The sequence below is a fragment of the Bos javanicus genome, chromosome 17 (assembly GCF_032452875.1).
Source record: "Bos javanicus breed banteng chromosome 17, ARS-OSU_banteng_1.0, whole genome shotgun sequence".
NCBI lineage: Eukaryota > Metazoa > Chordata > Mammalia > Artiodactyla > Bovidae > Bos > Bos javanicus.
In genome coordinates, this window is record NC_083884.1 from 7,433,865 (window position 1) to 7,453,982 (window position 20,118).

At 35.5% G+C, this 20,118-nt stretch overlaps 1 protein-coding gene across 7 annotated transcripts in view; it reads left to right on the forward strand.

The window, feature by feature from the left end:
- LRBA (LPS responsive beige-like anchor protein) overlaps window positions 1-20,118 on the forward strand; it is a 753,999-nt gene that overhangs the window by 88,896 nt on the left and 644,985 nt on the right. For all 7 annotated transcript variants that reach the window (XM_061384015.1, XM_061384012.1, XM_061384019.1 and 4 more), the window contains exons 5-9: window positions 1,600-1,695; window positions 6,177-6,298; window positions 6,384-6,510; window positions 7,117-7,236; window positions 9,243-9,389. In XM_061384015.1, coding sequence (XP_061239999.1) covers window positions 1,600-1,695; window positions 6,177-6,298; window positions 6,384-6,510; window positions 7,117-7,236; window positions 9,243-9,389 — 612 coding nt within the window. The remainder of the gene's footprint in view (window positions 1-1,599; window positions 1,696-6,176; window positions 6,299-6,383; window positions 6,511-7,116; window positions 7,237-9,242; window positions 9,390-20,118) is intronic.

Consider the following 20,118-nt stretch of genomic DNA (forward strand, 5'->3'; position numbering starts at 1 on the left):
GTGTGGTTAATTGAAAATTTCTTGATCAAGCTTATTAATGCCACTTTTCACTTAACTTTTGGATGAAAGATTGCCAAACTGTTTTGGTTAGGTTTTTTTGTTTTTGGCTGTGCTGGGTGGGTCTTTGTTGCTGCTCGGGCTTTTCTCTAGTGCTGGCGAGCAGGCTTCTCGTTGTAGTGGTTTCTCTTGTTGGGGAGCACAGGCTCTTGGGTGTTGGGGCTTCAGTAGTTGTGGTACGAGGACTCAGTAGTCGTGGCGCACGGGCTTAGTCGGTCTGTGGCATGTGGAATCTTCCCAGACTAGGGATCAAACCCATGTCTTCTGCATTGGCAGGCAGATTCTTTACCACTGAGCCACCAGGGAAGCCCCTAGATAGTTACTCATGATAATTTAGACCAGCTACCAAATATGATGAAGGCAAGACTGTGATTTCATTTGTAGTTTGACACTGTTTTGAACTTTAACTTTTAAGAGGAATGTACTACACATTATTCTATTTGCTTGCAAACCGATTTAAATTATTATCTTGTTGTCCTTTGCTTCTCCTTATAAATGTAGTACACCTTTTTGTTTTAGCTGTTGGTTTTGAATGTATTAGAGGAGACATTGACTAATGACAAACATATCACTAATTAATGACATTTAATCAAACAAAAGTGATGTTACAACTTTTATACATGTTCCATAGTAGAAACATGTTGTAGAATGAAATATGGTAGGGAGATTTGATCTGTTTTCAGAGGTCAGGAAAGACTGCCCTGGGAAGTGACCATTAAGATGAGCTTAAACGATGGGTAAGATTTCTTTAGTTAAGGCAGGGGAGGGCTGGGAGTAGGGAATAGTCCTCGTGAGAACATTTTAAGGAGAATAGTTTGTGTTCAGGCTCTGTTATGGGAAAAAGTCATTATAGATGGAGTGCAGTTAAGGATCTTTTGGGTCATGTTAAGGATTCTGGTCTTTTGTTTTAAAGGCAGTGAGAAGCTACTGGAGAGAGAGTTATATAAAGTTGAAAGTATAGTGATTAAAAGCTTGGACTCTGGAATCAGATTGAGTTCTCATCCCACTTACTACCTGTATGACCTTGGATATGTTCCTCTGCCTCAAATTCCTCCTTTGTAAAATGGGATGATAATAATCCCTAGCGTGGTTATAAGCATAAAATATTTTACTGTTTTTTTAAAAAATATTTTTAAAGTGCCTTTAACAATGGGACTTGATAAGCATTATTTTTTGGTGAGATTAAAAAGTGTTTTAAAAAGGGGTCAGTGGTGGGATGATGTAGTCTGTAATTTTATTTTATTTATTTATTTTTTTTTTAGTCTGTAATTTTAAAAGGTCGTTTTTGCTGCAGTGTGGAAGTGCTGTGTCTCAAATGCTGTTGGCTCATATTTATCTAGCACCTTCCACGGAACAGTGGCATAGAGTGTGTTGTTTATTTCTTTAAGATATTTGAAAATAACTGTTTTTGGATATTATATATGCTTTTTTAGGTTATGGAATTATTATTTTGGGGTGTATTCAAGTATGTCTATATTTAAAGTATGTATTTTTGTTCTATGGTGAATAATGTGGTTAATGAATTGCTGATTATTTTCATAGCCTCCACATGCCGGAAAGTTGCTGTCTGTTTTAAAGCACATGCCACAGAAGTATGGTCCTGATGCCTTTTTCAACTTTCCAGGAAAGAGCGCTGCAGTAAGTAGATATTAATGAGGAAATCATCTGAAACTCTTTCCTTTGCCTCCTGAAAGCCTGGCCCTGTAAGCATTCTTGACAGGTTCTGTGTTGGGTGAAAACTTCTGTGCACAGCCTAACTCAATCCTTAAAACAGCACTGCCTGTTCCTTTTTCCTGACTGTTTTAGAGGGGAAGAAATAGAGGCTTTAAGAAATGAAGAAAGCTGCGCATTCACCCCTTGGGGTCTCAATGGAATAAGAACCCAATTCTTTTCAACATAAGCCATGTTTTCTTATGAATTTTTATCTCTGCATTCTGAAATAGAAATTTATGTATAGCATTTTCACTTTTATCTTTCTTTGGTGTTACATTTCCTTAGTTCTGTTTCTTTTGCACCTGGTACGTAAGTTGAGAGTAACTCTGAAAAACTTTCTAGGCAAGTTTTTCTGACTTGTAAGTTTCCATATTGTATCAGTCTCAGCATTCTTATAAACTGTTAGTCACTTTACACATAAGACAGTTAATGTATGGCAGTAGTATCTGTAATGTTTCAAAATATTATATGATTACATTATATAATGTACGTGTATTATTTATGGACGCTTTTTCGCATCCTCTTTATTACATTGGTCTGCCTGTTATAAGCAAATGTTTTGAAGTTATCTTTTATTCATTTTTTATTTTTGTTCTCATAATATCCTACCTTTTATGGCCTCTATGTAGCCAGGCAATATCTGCAGAAAGAAGAGAGTGTTTTAAAAGAACATTTATGATATTTGAGTGTTTCACAAACATTGAACAGTTTTCTTTGGAAGGTTTTATTGCTCATGTTATTTTGTCTTTCTAATTTATCCTTAATAACTATTTTAGATTTGAAGCTTTCCAGAATAGTTTGCTCACTTGGCATTGAGTTTATCATTTGTCTCCCAGCATAAAAAAGTATTCTTAGGAGATAAAAGTATTCTTATTAGAGAAACCTTTTTTTATGCATGTTTAGCTTTATTATTTATATTTCTTTGAGATTGTTACATGTCCATTCCATTTTCTTGTATGTATCTTGAAATTCAGCCAGTTGAACCACACAACTTTGGAGCTTTCAGAGACTAGATGTTTTAAATACATTCATTGACTCATTTTTTTCCCCTTAAACATAGCTTTTAAAGGGAAGTTATTCATGGGTAAATTATTTTTACCAAGCTTTCACATCCTCTACTCTCATGTTTGATTGAGAGAGAACATATTTATACAAAGAGTATGTATTTTTATTTCCTCAATACAACATTCATTTTAAATCAGCCTTTTGAAGTCTCAATACTGTTATTAGATAAATTTGGCTCTGATGTTTTTCATGTTTTATGAAATATCTTATAAAAAATAATGTGTATATATGATGTTGACCTAAAGGCATATGTAAAGTGTTATAACAAGAAAAGAAAAGCTTTTAGTATGATCTTTTTTTTAACAGCTTTATTGAGTTACAATTCCCATATCATACATGTCTGTCATTTAAAGTGTACATGCAGGGAATGGTTGTGTTCATCAGTTTGTGCAGCCATTATTACAATCAGTTTTCAGTTCAGTTCAGTCACTCAGTCGTGTCCGACTCTTTGTGACCCCATGAACTGCAGCACACCAGGCCTCCCTGTCCATCACCAACTCCCGGAATTCACTCAAACTCATGTCCATCGAGTCGGTGATGCCATCCAACCATCTCATTCTCTGTCGTCCCCTTCTCCTCCTGCCCCCAATCCCTCCCCGTATCAGGGTCTTTTCCAGTGAGTCAGTTCTTCGCATGAGGTGGCCAAAGTATTGTAGTTTCAGCTTCATCATCAGTCCTTCCAATGAACACCCAGGACTGATGTCCTTTAGGATGGACTGGTTGGATCTCCTTGCAGTCCAAGGGACTCTCAGGAGTCTTCTCCAACACTGCAGTTCAAAAGCATCAATTCTTCAGCGCTCAGCTTTCTTCACAGTCCAACTCTCACATCCATACATGACCACTGGGAAAACATGTTCATTACTGTCAAAAGAAACCCTGCTCTCATGAGCAGTCACTGCATGTTTCACTCCAGACTCCCTTGCCTAGGCAATTACTGTTGTACTTTTTGTTTCTTTGAATTTGTCTATTTTGGGCAATTCATGATGTCTGGAATTTTGTGATTGGCTTTTTGCACTTAACACTACTGTTTTTAAGATCCATTAATGTTGTAGTATGTGTCAGTGCTTCATTCCTTTTGTTGACTAATATTCTAATAGAAGAATATACCACATTTTGTTTAATTATTTTTTATATTTACTTTTTTAGTTGAAGGATAATTGCTTTTCAGAATTTTTTTTTGTTTCTGTCAAACCTCAACATCAGTCAGCCATAGGTATACATATATCCCTTCCCTTTTGAACCTCCCTCCCGTCTCCCTGCCCATCCCACCTAATTATTCTTTAATTAGTGGATATTTGCATTCTACTTTTTGGAAATGCTCTATGGGCTTTTATTTGCAAGCTTTTATATGGACATATGTTTTCATTTCTCTTGGAAACGTAGCAGGAGAACTGCTGAGCCATATTGGCTTATGTTCCACCATTTGATGTACTCCCATATTGTTTTTCCAAAGTGACTATATTTATTTTATAATCTCATCATCAGTTTAGGAGGTTTCTAGTTTCTCCACTTGCTTACCAACACTTGTTAATGTCTGTCTTTTTGATTATAGTCATCCTAGTCGTGTTAAGTAACATCTTGTGATTTTGATTTGCATTTCCTTAATGACTGATGATGCTGAGCATCATTTCATGTTCTTACTGGCTATTTGTATATGTTCTTTGGAGGTGTGTCCATTCAGATATTTTGCCCGCTTAAAAATGTATTTGTCTATTTATTATTGGATTTGTAACAATCCTTTATATATTCTTCTGGATATAAGCTTCTTAATAGATAAATAATTTTCAAATATTTTCTCCTGTTCTTTTGGGCTGTCACTTTCTTGATAGTATCCTTTAAAGCACAAAAGTTTTTAATTTTAACGAAGTCCAGTTCATGTATGTTTTTCTCTTGTACATAATTAAGAAGAATTTATCTCAGGGTCATGAAGATTTAGTCTTATTTTTCCTTATAAAAGGTTTCTAGTTTTAGCTTTCATATTTCACATGATTGATTTGGGGTTAATTTTTTGTGTATCATATAAAGAAGTGGTCAACTTTATACTCTTGCTTGTAAATACCAGTTTTCTCAGTGCATTTGTTCATTGAACTGTCTTGATACTCTTGTTAAAAATCAGGACCACAAATATGAGGGCTTGTTTATGGCTCTCCCTTCTACTCCATTGATCTGTATCTCTATTTTTATGCCAATACCCCACAGCTTTCAGTACTGTATCTTTGTACTGTAGGTTTTAAATATGGTAGTCTGTGTTATTTAGCAACTTCCCACTATTTACTTTACACGTGATAGTGTGTATACGTCAGTGCTGTTTTCTTAATTAGTCCCACCCTCGTCTTCCCCTGCTGTGTTCACAAGTCCCTTCTGTACTAAGTTCATCAGTACCGTTTTCTAGATCCCACGTATATGTGTTATATACTATACTTGTTTTCCTCTTTCTAATTTGCTTTATTCTGTTTAAGAGGCTCTATATTCATTAACCTCAGTACAACTGACTCAAATTCATTCCTCTTTATGGCTGAGTAATATTCCATTGTACAACTGTAGTTAGTGGGAAGTTGCTAAATAACACTGGGAGACCAGCTTAGCACTCTTTGATGACTTAGAAGGGTGAAATAGGGGAGGGGAGGGAGGCTCAGGAGGGAAGCATATATTTATAGTTATGCCTGATTAGCATTGTTATACAGCAGAAACCAACACAATATTGTAAGGCAGTTTTCCACCAATTAAAAAAATAAATAAAATTTAAAAAAATTGGTAATCTGGATCCTCCAACTTTTCTTTTTCAAGTTTGTTTTGGAGATGTTAGGGTCCTTGCATTATTTTATTTTTAAATAAAAATTTAAGCCAAGTGGTAAAATTACCTATAGAATGACTTATGAATATAACTTTAAAATGTTATAAAAAATGTTATGAATGAATCCTCTTCAGTGTTTTATTTTCTGTTAAAAAATTACATTCTAGGCTTTTTTCTTAACTGTTTTCTTTCCTTCTCCATCTTTCTTTATTACCTTATTTAACATTTCAGCAACAAATTTCCTTTGATATTACTACTTATCTCTTTTAATTGGAATCTCTTTGCATATGTTCATTGTAAGAAATGAAGCAGTAAGATTAGTGTGTCAAGAAGATCAATTGGAATGTTTCTGTTTAACTAAATTAACATCATTAATATGTATTTTGAATAATTTAGAAGTTAGTGAAAATCTTTCAGATAAAGAGACTACTTTTGCATGTAGACTAATATATAGTAGAAATATATGTAGCATGTAAGGTCTCATTTTCATGATTTCAGTAACAGAATTTTTCATTGTGAGTTAGTAACTTGAATTTTTTCCCTTTAGGCTATTGCATTACCTCCTGTAGCCAAATGGCCATACCAGAATGGCTTTACATTTCATACCTGGCTTAGAATGGATCCTGTAAATAACATCAATGTGGATAAAGATAAACCATATTTGTACTGGTATGTATTTCTGTAACTTAGTGTTGTTACTTTATTTTGAAAAATTAGAATATTTGGAGATGAAATGAAAACTTATTTTTTATAGTTTCAGAACCAGTAAAGGTCTTGGTTATTCTGCTCACTTTGTTGGGGGATGTTTAATTATAACATCAATAAAGTCAAAAGGAAAAGGCTTTCAACACTGTGTGAAATTTGATTTCAAGCCACAAAAGGTATGTGATCTTACTAAGTCATAGTTATGTTAGCAAACTGTTCTAACCTTCAGAATGCTGTGGCAAATCATAATTCTGTTCTTAAGCTGGTTCAGAAAATGAGGTGTAAATTGCTGGACAGTTGTTAACCTCTCTGATTTGGACAATGAAAAGAGTGAATATTTAGCTGTTTCTAGAGTTTAAGGGAAATACAAGTGAAAATATATGTATTTGCTTTTCTACCTTAAATTTTGGAAATTACTGAATGGTTTATTAACAAAATGAACATCTATATGTAGATCAGTAAATAGATAAAACAGATATGACAAAATGTTGACAGTTGTGGGATGGTGAGAGAGTTTCCATTAAGCTTTTTACCTTTGAAAATTTTTCATAGTGAAAAGTTAGAAAAATAATTTCATGGGTAAGCTATTATTTGTTGAGAGAGTTCCCTTGAATCAATATTGTTCCAGGGGTAGAATATTGAATTTAATAAAAGCAGTATTATTTTAGTTTTAGATTTCACTGTAATTTAGCATTTGATTTTTGCTTGTTTTTATCAATGTGGTTGAATTATTGGAAAAATCATTATCTTTTTTTTTTTTTTAAACTGTTTTGCTTATCCAGTGGTATATGGTAACTGTAGTGCATATTTATAACCGATGGAAGAACAGTGAGCTTCGATGTTATGTGAATGGTGAGCTTGCTTCCTATGGAGAGATAACATGGTTTGTCAACACGAGTGATGTAAGTAGTCTGAGAAAGTTACATTGAAATAAGAAAAATATATTTTATATTGAATATACATTTTAGAACACTACAGTGGTGGATTTTTTATAATTGTAGTTTGGCTAACATGTAATATATTAAGAGAGTAGAAATGTGCTAATATGTCACATAAGATATTACTCAGTCCTTGTTATAAAATTGTTCTGGATAGGGTAGAGACAATGATTCATAGGTAGCAGTGAGTGTATCTTAAAAGTGTTTGTGTCATCGGTCCATTGATCAAATTAAACCACAAAGTTTTACTGCAGGGTTCTGATCATTTTTATGAATGAGTTAGGTGAAATAGGCTTGTAAATTTTCCGTATAATTCATAGCTGCTATATATAACTATTTTTTATAATATTTTCAAGGTTCAATAAGAGATCCGTAAGTTAGCATTATATTCAAAATGTTCTCCCTCCCTCCCACATTACATTTTTAATAGAAACCTTGAAAAATTATTGATTAGGAAAATGAATACAAACTGCAACACCCATTCACTATTAACTCCTATTATCCTAATCTATACATATGTACATATTTTGAAATGCTAACCTTAAGAGCTTTGATTGTTAGACTTAGGTTTGAATCCCTTCCTGACTATATGACTTACTTAATTTATTAGGCGTAAGGTTTCTCTCTTGTGTGAGTGTGCTCAGTCATTCAGTTCTGTCTGATTTTTTGTGACCCCCTGAACTATAGCCTGCCTGCATAGGCTACTCTGTCCATGGAATTTTCCAGGCAAGAGTATTGGAATGAGTTGCCATTTCCTATTCTAGGGGATCTTCCCAACCCAGGGATTGAACCCATGTCTCCCGCAACTCCTGTGTTGCAGGTGATTCTGTATTGCTGTGCTCTGTGAAGCCCTTTGCTCCACCTAAAAGGGTGTAAAATAGTACCTATCTCAGAATGTTGATTAAATGAGCTACTGCTCAGAAATCCATTAGAAGAGTGACTTATATAGAATAAGTGCTCAGTAAATGTTAACTTAATTTTTTTAAAATTAGAGATCAAATATGTATATTGCCTTTCAACCTTTATTTTTTCTTAAATTAATCTTTGCTGAGCATTGCAGGCATTGTAATAAATACTTTTACTTTCTGTAACCTTGCAGGATAAGTACTGTTGTAATCTTTACAGGTGAAACTGAGCACAGAGAGGTTAAGGAGTTTGCCAAAATCAGCAGCATGGGAATCAGTTATTTGACCTAGGTGGTTTGTCTTCATAATCCAAGTGTTTAAATTTTTTATATTCCTTAATGTCAACATACACATTTTTCAGCAGCCTTCCTAATAGTTCCATGGTATAAAATACTTTTAAATAGATATCAAGCATTTCTTTTCCTTCTTGCTGTATAGGTGTAAATGTATGTGTGATCTCTGCTACCTGGGTGTTACTAAAAGAGGTTTTCTATGTAAATAAGAAAAGCATACACCTGTTTTTCTGAATTTACACATCCCTTTTGCGAGATTGCATCTACTCCCATGACTTAACCTATTATTTGTATCTTAATATCTACAGAAACCATCTTTACAGTCTTAGCTTCTAACCATAGAGAACCCTGTTGGCAGTTCCTTCTTCACCCGTATCACTTTATGAAAAGACACATTCATTACATGGCTTGAAGTTGACTCATGATTTTGCTCGTTGCTCCAAAGCCTGCTCTTCTGTCTCCTCCTTTGGTTGCCCAAGTATGGACCTACAGAGTCCATAATGATTTTTCTGACTCCATTTCCTACGTCCATTTTGTCATCAAGTTCTGTTTATTGTACTTTGGAGAACTTGCATGTTTTTCTGTGATGTCTTTCCTGATCTCTATACCAAATGGGAGTGAATGAAGTGAAATGCTAATTGAAATTTTACTCTAATCAGATTATGTTTTAGAAAGGACAAAATATTTATACCAATATAGGTTGTTATTAATTCTGGAGGAGACTTTTTTTTTTGTTTTTTTCTCTAATAAAATTTTCTGTTTTCTTTCACAGACCTTTGACAAGTGTTTCCTGGGCTCATCAGAAACAGCAGATGCTAACAGAGTATTCTGTGGTCAGATGACTGCAGTTTACCTTTTCAGTGAAGCTCTTAATGCCGCTCAGATTTTTGCTATTTATCAGTTGGGCCTGGGATATAAGGTACTTTACTTGATGTTCACTGCTTAATCAGTGTTAGTTGAGCTTGATTTATAGATGGGTGATGCATGTGGCAGCTTATAACTACGGTTAATAAACTGCATGTGAGACTAACCAAGGGCCTTAAGGAAATCTCAGGAGTCCAAAGCACATTTTAAAGTTTTACGGGAAGCATAGTATACTTGCTATATATGGGGCACTGTGCAAACTACTAGCTCAGTTTCAACTTATGCTGCATTTCTTTTGTTGTTACCTTATTTTTGAATAGCTAAATTTTTAATAGTTGCTGTGATAAAAAGCAAGGCCAAATTTGCCTGTTACTTCAGGTATCTCTTGACTTCCTACTTTTGCATTCCAGTCTTCTATGATGAAAAGGACATCTTCTCTGGGTGTTAGTTCTAGAAGGTCTTGTAGGTCTTGTAGAACTGTTCAACTTCAGCTTCTTCAGCATTACTGGTTGGGGCATAGACTTGGATTACTGTGATAATGAATGGCTTGCTTTGGAAATGAACAGAGATCATTGTCATTTTTGAGATTGCACCGAAGTACTGCATTTTGAACTCTTGTTGACTGTGAGGGCTACTTCATTTCTCCTAAGGGATTTTTGCCCACAGTAGTAGATATAACGGTCATCTGAATTAAATTTGCCTACTCCCGTCCATTTTAGTTCACTGATTCCTAAAATGTCAATGTTCACTCTTGCCATCTCCTGTTTGACCACTTCCAATTTCCCTTGATTCATGGACCTAATATTCCAGGTTCCTATGCAATACTGCTTTTTACAGTATCAGATTTTACTTCCATCACCAGTCACATCCACAACTGGGCATTGTTTTCGCTTTGGCTCCATCCCTTCATTTTTTCTGGAGTTATTTCTCCACTCTTCTCCAGCAGCATATTGGGTGCCAACAGACCTGGGGAGTTCATCTTTCAGTGTCATATCTTTTTGCCTTTCATACAGTTCCTGGCGTTCTCAAGGCAAGAACACTGAAGTGGTTTGCCATTCCCTTCTCCAGTGGACCATGTTTGTCCGGTCTATGATTTAGTGTTTCACTACTTTTTTCTGCTATTTGTTTATTGGCTGTTTTTTTTTTTTTTTTTTTAATGTTCTTTCCATTTTTATATATTTTGCGTTTTTTTTTCCCCCCAATGAGTGGCTTTGTGAGTAAATTTTTTTTTAATCAAAAACAAATCCGTTTATGTCTTTCCATCTTCTTATAAGGGTAGATATCAGTGACATGTTGGTCTTTTTCTTTCCCCATCTTGGATATACTTAAATTGCTCTGCAGAGTAGGAAGGGAAGAGAGTGAAAGATAAAAGATATCATGAGGGGAATAAAGAGAAGAGGAGAGAAACCTAGAAGAGACAGGTCTGGGAGGTCAACCCATGTTGTAGGATGCATTAATATTTCATTCCTTTTTCCCGTAAGTAATATTGTGTGGGTATATCACATTTTGTGTATCCATTTGCCAGTCGATGGACATTGGGCTGCGTCCATCTTTTGATTGTTATGAATAATGCTGCAATGAACCCTTCTGTATGAGCTTTTATGTGCACACGTGTTTTTATTTTTCTTGGGTTTGGACCTAGAGTGAAATTGGTAGTGATATGGTAACTCTACATTTAACTGTTTGAGAAACTTTTAGATTGCTTTCCAACATGGCCACATAATTTTACATTCTCTCAGCTATGTATGAGGATTTTGATATCTTCATATTCTCTCCAATAACTGTTATTATCTGACTTTTATAGCCATTTTAGTGAGTTTGAAATGCTATCCCATTGTGGTTTGGTTTTGATTTGCCTTTTCCTCATGACTAATGATGTTGAATGTATTTTTTGTGTGCTTATATGCTATTATATGTCGTATTTTGAGAAATGTTTATTCACATCCTTTGCCCTTTTAAAAACTGAGCTGCCTTTTTATTTGTCAAGTTTTAAGAGGTTTTTAAAAAAACATTTAATTGTGATAAAATACACATAAAACTTACCACTTGAACGGTCTTAGGCAGTAGTGTTAAGTATTTTTACATTGTGCAACCTAGCTGCAGAACTCTTCAGTCTGTAAACTGAAACTCTGTACTCGTTGGACAAGAATCCACAATCCTCTTTTCCTTAATCTCAGTTTTAAGAGTTTTAAAAATATATTCTAGAAACAAATACATTGTCAGATTAGCGACTTGCAAATATCGTTTCCCATTCTGTGGCTTGTCTTGCCACTTCCCCGTTGTTTTCCTCTGAAGCACAATTTCACTTTGATGAAGTCCACTGTGTCTGTATTTTGTCTTATTATTTGTGCTTTGGTGTCATATCTGAAAACCTATTTCCTAATTCAAGTTCATGAAGATTTACTCTTAAGTTTTCATATAAAAGTATTATATTTTTAGCTCTTACATTTAAATTTTTGATTCATTTTGAGTTAATTTTTGTATTTGGAGCAACTTCATTCCTTTGCATTTGCATTTCTAGATGTCTCAGCATCATTTGCTGAAAAGAATACTCTTTCCTTATTGTATTTCTTGATAGCTTCATCAAAAATCAGTTGATCATAAATGTAAGTATTTGTGGACTCTTAATTCTGTTTCATCGAACTATATTTATTCTTAGGGCAGTAGCACAGTCTTGAATTCCGTGGTTTTATAATACATTTTTAGAATTAGGAAGTGTGAGTTCTCCAATTTTGCTCCTGTTCAAGATTGTTTTGGCTGTTTTCGGTATCTTATATTTCTGTATGAATTTAAGATACACTTGTCAGTTTGTACAAAATTGTAGCTGGGATTTTGATAGATACTGCATCAGATCTACAGATCAGTTTGAAAAGGTTTGTCATCTTAAGGATATTAAGTCTTCCAATCCATGAATATGGGATTTTATTCCATTGATGTAGGTCTTTTTCAGTTTCTTTTTGTAGTTTTCTGTGAAGATGTCTTATGTATATTTTGTTACATTCATTACTGAGTATTTTCTTTTTTTATGTGCTATATCAAATGGAGTTATTTCTTCATTTCGTTTTCAGATTGTTGCTTGTGTATGGTAACTAAATAGATTTTCATATATTTATCTTCTATAGGACAGCCTCCCTGTAGTAGTTTATTAGCTCTGATTTTGTGTGTGTGTGTTTATATTTCTTGTCATTTTCTATGTATTAATATAAGATTATATAAATATGATTTTGAAGCACAATTTACTTCTAATTTTTCATATAAAAGTATTACATTTTTAGCAAATTGAACTTCATCTAAGTGAATTTGTGCTTCATTTTATATATATATATAATCATGTGTTTGTAAACTGCCATCATTTTAGTTTTTTCTTTATAATCTGGACATCTTTTCTTTCTTTTCTTTGCTTAATGGCCCTGGCTAGAACCTCAGTACAGAATCTTGAGGAAATTATACCCAATAAGATAAACCAGTCACAGAAGGACAAATACTATATGATTTCATTATATGAGATAAAAACTAACTCATAGAAGCAAAGAGTAGAATGGTGGTTACCAAGGGCTGGGGAAAGGAAAAAAAAGGAACTGCTTATCAGTGTTCTAAAATTTTAATTATGCAAGATGAGTAAGTTCTAGAGATCTGCTGTACAACATTGTGTTTATAGATAACAATACCATATTGCCCACTTAATATCTGTTAAGAAGGTAGATCTCCTTTTCAGTATCCTCAATAAAATTAAAAAAGAACAATAAGTGGTGAAAGCAGACATCTTTTTTTTTTTTTAACTGATCTTAGGGGAGAAAGCAATCAGTCTTTCATTATCAATTATGTTAGCTGTCAGTTTTTTGTAGATGGTCTTTGTTTCTTTAAGAAAGTTAAATCATGAAGAGTTTTATCATGAAGAGCTGTTGGATTTTGTTAAATGCTCTTTATGCTTTTATTGAGATGATCATGTTATTTTTGTCCTTTATTTTATTTATTTATTTATTTTAATGGCTTAAAATAACATATTTATTACCTTATAGCTCTGGAGATCAAAAGTCTGAAAATGGGTCTCATGAGGCTAACGCCAAGATGTCAGTAGGACGTCATTCCTTGTGGAGCCTCTGGGGACAGTCTGTTCCTTGCCTTTTCTAGCTTCTAGACACCATCCACATTTCTTGGCGTGTGTTCCTTTGCAGCAGTGGCATCACTGCAGCCTCTGCTTTTGTCATACCTCCTTCTTTGACTCTGACCCTCACGCCTCCTTCTCATAAGGATCCTTGTAGAGACTTCTCTGATGGTCCAGTGGCCAAGACTCCATGCTCCCAATGCAGGGGGCCTGGGTGTTCAATCTCTGGTCGGGGAACTAGATCTACATGCCACAACTAAGAGTTTACATGCTAAACCTAAAGATCTTGCATGCCACAGTGAAGGTTGAGGACCCTGCATGCTTCAACTATGACTCAGAGCAGCCAAATAAATATATAAATATTAGGAAAAAAAGGAAAAAAGTATTCTTTTTAAAAAAGGACTCTTGTAATTGCATTAAGCCCACCAGATGTGTTAGTATTACTTGCTTAGTCATGTCCGACTCTTTGAGACCCCATGGACTGTAGCCTGCCAGTCTCCTCTGTCCATGGAATTCTCCAGGCAAGAATAGTGGAGTAGATAGCCATTCCCTTCTCCAGGGGATCTTCCCGACCCAGGGATTGAGCCCAGGTCTCCCTCTTTGAAGGCGGATTCTTCACCGCCTGAACCACCATTCACATATTCCAGGGATTAGGACATGGACATCTTTGGTGAGACTGGGGGAAGACGTTATTCTACCTATAGGCCTATGACCCTCATGATTTTAGTGTAACAGGGAAGGATTGGAGATAAATGGTGCTTGGAACCTTAATCTCTTTATTTTTATGAATATAGTGCATTGCAATGCTTGTTCAAAGTTTAAACAAGCCTTGCATCTCTGGGAAAATCCTACTTGGTTATAGTTTATTTTCTCATTCAGGATACCAAGGCTCAGAAAAGAACCTTAAGTGGTAAATGTATAGAAATAACTACTTATTTTAAATAACCTATGCCAGATTCTTATTGAGTTATATCCTATGTTAACAGCTTATTTGTTTCCTTATTAGTATGATCAGATACTGTTAAAACTCTACTTAAAGATTATATAAAGTGAGAAATTGATGATCACAGAATTACTCTTTGCTTTACTTATTTTATATTTTATGTGGAATTTATAGAATAAAATGTTTGTTTAGGTGTTTATTTTCAAAACTTGTATCTGCTATCTCCTTCTTGCAAAACTCAGACTTAAATTGAAGAAAATAGGGAAAACCACTAGACCATTCAGGTATGACCTAAGTCAAATCCCTTACGATTATACAGTGGAAGTGACAAGTAGATTCAAGGGATTAGATCTGATAGACAGAGTGCCTGAAGAACTATGGACCGAGGTTCGTGCTGTTGTACAGGAGGGGGTGATCAAAACCATCCTCAAGAAGAAGAAATGCAAAAAGGCAAAATGGTTGTCTGAGGAGGCTTTACAAATAGCTGAGAAAAGAAGAGAAGCAAAAGGCAAAGGAGAAGAGGAAAGATACACCCATCTGAATACAGAGTTCCAAAGAATGGCAAGGAGAGATAAGCCTTCCTAAGTGATCAGTGCAAAGAAATCAAGGAAAACAATAGAATGGGAAAGAGTGGAGATCTCTTCAAGAAAATTAGAGATACCAAGGGAACATTTCATGCAAAGATGGGTACAACAAAGGACAGAAACGGTATAGACCTAACAGAAGCAGAGATATTAAGAAGAGGTGCCAAGAATACACAGAACTAACTATACAAAAAAGATCTGAATGACTCAGATAGCCATGATGGTGTGATCACTCACCTAAAGCCAGACATCCTGGAATGTGAAGTCAAGTGGGCCTTAGGGAGCATCACTGTGAACAAAGCTAATGGAGATGATGGAATTCCTGTTGAGCTATTTCAAATCCTGAAAGATGATGCTGTTAAAGTGCTGCATTCAATATGCCAGCACTCAGTATGCCAGTCAAATTTGGAAAAGTCAGCAGTGGCCACAGAACTGGAAAAGGTCAGTTTTCATTCCAATGCCAAAGAAAGGCAATGTCAAAGTACTGCACAGTTGTACTCATCTCACATGCTAGCAAAGTAATGTTCAAAATCTTCCAAGCCAGGCTTCAACAGTACGTAAACCTAGAACTTCCACACGTTCAAGCTGGATTTAGAAAAAGCAGAGGAACCAGAGACAAAATTGTGAGCATCTGTTGGATCATTGAAAAAGCATGAGAGTTCCAGAAAAACATCTTCTTCTGCTTTATTGACTACCCCAAGGCCTTTGACTGTGTGCATCACAACAAACTATGGAAAATTCCGAAAGAGATGGGAATACCAGATCACCTGACCTGCCTCCTGAGAAATCTGTATGCAGGTCAAGAAGCAACAGTTTGAATAGGACATGGAACAACAGACTAGTTCCAGTTTGGGAAAGGAGTACATCAAGGCTGTATATTGTCACCCTGCTTATTAAACTTATATGCAGAGAACATCATGTGAAATGCTGGGCTGGATGAAGCACAAGCTGAAATCAAGGTTGCCAGGAGAAATATCAATAACCTCAGATATGCAGATGACACCACCCTTATGGCAGAAAGTGAAGAGGAACTGAGTAGCCTCTTGATTAATGTGAAAGAGGAAAGTGAAAAAAATGGCTTAAAGGTCAACATTCAGAAAACTAAGATCATGGCATCCGGTCCCATCACTTCATGGCAAACAGATGGGGAAACAGTGGCATATACTAGTTTTTTTGGTCTCCAAAATCACTGCAGATGGTGACTGCAGCCATGAAATTAAAAGACGCTTGCTCCTTTGAAGAAAAGATATAACAAATCTAGACAGCATATTAAAAAGCAGAGATATTACTTTGCCAACAAAGATCTGTCTAGTCAAGGCTATGGTTTTTCCAGTAGTCATGTATGGATGTATAAATAAAGAAAGCTGAGCACCAAAGAATCGATGCTTTTGAACTGTGTTGTTGTTGAAGACTCTTGAGAGTCCCTTGGACTGCAAGGAGATCCAACCAGTCAATCCAAAAGGAAATCAGTCCTGAATATTCATTAGAAGGACTGATGCTGAAGCTGAAGCTCCAGTAATTTGGCCACCCGATGGGAAGAACTGAGTCATTAGAAACGAAGACCCTGATGCTGGGAAAGATTGAAGGAAGGAGAAGGGGATGACAGAGGATGAGATGGTTGGATGGCATCACTGACTCAAGGGACATGAATTTGGTCCAAGTTCTTGGAACTGGTGAGGGGCCTGAGACCCTGGCCTGCTACAGTCCATGGGGTCGCAAAGAGTAGGACACGATGCAGCGACTGAACTGAACTTACTTATTACTGTTGAAATCTATTTTTTGTGTAACCATGTTTTAGACATTTCTCAAAACTTGTTTAAAGTAGCAGAGATACAGAAAAATGTTTAAAAGATTGCAGTTAAATATGTTATAGATGGAAAATGTTGGTTCCCAAGGAAAAAGAGATGGAGTGCTTTTTTTTGTATATTCTTACTGTTTGGTGAAGCACCATATTGCTTTAAGTCCTTTGAAAGGGCATTGTTTTTATTTTAATTAATCAAATAGTATTTACTTATGCATATTATTTCCATATAGTTAACAGCTATTCCTGACATATGTCAAACAATTACTTTTGTTTAGATTTAGTTTAGTTTAGGTTTGTTAGTAGGAATCATTTACTCCCAAATTTCACATAAAATATCAAGTAAAATGTTTGTTTAGTTGTTTATTTTCAAGGCTTCTGACTGCTTATGTTAACACACTATACTTTGAACAGGATCAAAGAGTAAATTACTGTTTTTAATTGGACTTTTTTTCTGCTCCGTACTATGTTGCAAATTAATTTTGTAAACTCAAAGGAATCAGTTAATTATTTAGATTGTGTCAGTGTTTGTTTTTAGAAAATTGATCCTTAATTTCCCAAACCATTTTTCTTTTGGATTTTGATGTGCGATGAAAAGTGAATTTTATCTGATAATTGGCAGTGACCAGCTCAGTGGTTGGATTGAGAAGAAACTGCATAGTATTTCCCAAAGTTAAACTTGCAACAAAAAAAGGTCATGGTCATTGTTGGATAGTCTGCTGCCTGTCTGATCCGCTGCAGCTTTCTGAATCCTGCTGGAACCATTACATCTGAGAAGTATGCTCAGCATGTCAATGAGATGCACCGAAAATGTCAGCACTTATAGTCAGCATTGGTCAACAGAATGGGCACAGTTCTTTTCCATGACAACGCCCAACTGCATGTTGTACACCCAGCACTTCAAACATTGAACAAATTGGGCTACAAAGTTTTGGCTCATCTGCCGTGTTCAGCTGACCTCTTGCCAACCAGCAGGAGGCAGAAAATGCTTTCCAAGAGTTCATCGGATTCCAAAGCATGGATTTTTATGCTACAGGAATAAACATATTTCTTGTTGGAAAATTGTTGATTGTAGTTGTTCCTATTTTGATTCATAAAGATGTATTTGAGCCTAGGATAGGGCTTCCTGGTGGCTCAGACAGTCAAGAATGTGCCTGCAATGCAGGGTACCCAGGTTTGATCCCTGACTTGGGAAGATCCTCTGGAAAAGGAAATGCCTACCCACTCCATTATTTTTGCCTGGAGAATTTTGTGGACAGAGGAGCCCATGGGGTTGCAAAGAACTGGACACGACTGTGCAAGTAACACTTGATCCTAGTAATGATCATTTAAAATTCATGGTCTGAAACTGCAATTACTTTTTTTTATCAACCTAATAGTTGTTCCCTAGAAACATACAACCTACCAAGACTGAAGAAATAGAAATTTGAATAGATTATAACTAGTAAGGAAATTGGTAGTAATCAAAAACCTCTGAATAAAGAAAAGCACAGGACTAACTGGCTTCACTGGAGAATTCTATCAAACATTAAAGAAGACATAACACCAATTCTCCTCAACTCTTCCAGAAAATAAAAAGAGGAGGAAATACTTCCAAACTCATTTTTAGAGTCCAGCATTGCCCTGAAACCACAGCCAAAAAAAACACTGCAGGAAAGCTACATATTAATAGCCATATCCTTATTTAATATTAATTCAGAAATCCTCAACCACATTAAAAGGATCATATCCTATGACCAGTGGGGATTTATTCCTGGAATGTAAGTCTGGTTCAGCATGTGAGAATAAATCAGTGCCGTACACCACATTAACAGAGTCAGGGACAAAAGCTACATAATCATCTCAATAGATGGCAGAGAAGGCATTTGAGAAGATTCAATGCTGTTTCATGATAAAAACACTCAACAAATTACAAGTAAAAGGAAAGTGAAAAGTGAAAGTGAAGTCGCTCAGTCGTGTCCGACTCTTTGCGACCCCATGGACTGTAGCATACCAGGCTCCTCTGTCTATGGGATTTTCCAGGCAAAGCTACTGGAGTGGGTTGCCATTTACTTCTCCAGAGGATCTCCCCGACGCAGGGATCAAACCTGGGTCTCCCACATTGCAGGCAGACGCTTTACTGAATGAGCCACCAGGGAAGCCTCACAAGTAAAAGGAAACTCCTCAAAATGATAAGGCCATATATGAAAAGCCCACAGCTGACATTATATACAACAAAAATTAGTTGCATTTCTATACACTAATAATGAGCAATCCCAAAAGACAAGAAGACAGTAATGCCATTTATAATAGCATAAAATAGAATACTTGGGAATAAACTTAACCAACAGGATATAAGACTTGTACAGTGAAAAGTGTAAAACATAGCTGAAAGTATTAAGACATGAATTAAATGACAAGACACCTTGTGTTCATGGATTGAAAGACTTAATATTGTTAAAGATGCATACTGCCCAAAGTGATCTACAGATTTAGCCCAATTCCTATTGAAATCCAGATGGCATTTTTTTGCAGAAATCTCAAGAGTTACCAAATAGCTAAAGCAATCTTACAAAAGAATAAGTTATTTAAAGAGTTCTTACAATTCAGGATTTCAAAACATAATATAAAGGTACAGTAATCAAAACATTTTGATACTTGCATAAAGAGAGGTACATAGACAAATGGAACAGAACAGAGTCCAGAAATGAATTTCATTTATGGTAAAATGATTATCTATAAGGATACAAAACCCTGAAATGGAGAAAGATTAATCTCAAACACTTCTTTTTTTAAACATACGGTGTTTTAAAAAGTAGTGGGATCCCTACCTTCCATGTATTAAAATTAACTAAAAATAAATTGGTGGTGGTTTAGTCGCTAAAGTCTGACTCTTGCAACCCCATGGTCTATAGCCTGCCAGGCTTCTCTGTCCATAGGATTAATAGATTAAAGGTAAACATAAGACCTAACCTATAAAACTCCTGCATGAAAACAACACAGAGCTTCATGACATCGAGTTTGGCAATAATTTTTTGTATATAGCACCAAAAAAAATAAAATGAAATAGACAAGAAAGACAAAAATAGACAACCGTGTCTTACAATCTTTTGTGCATTGAAATTTTTTGTGCGTCAAGAAGCAGTGTGAAAAGGCAACCCACAGAATGGAAGAAAATATTCCAAACCATACATCTGGTAAAGGGTTAATAATATCCACAATATTTGATGAACTCCCACAACTTAACAATAGCAACAAACTCAACTCATTTAAAGTGGGCGAATGACTCAAATAGACATTTTTTTCCAAAGAAAATATATAAATGGGCAGCAGGCATATGAAAAGAAGCTCAAAATCACTAATCATCAGAGA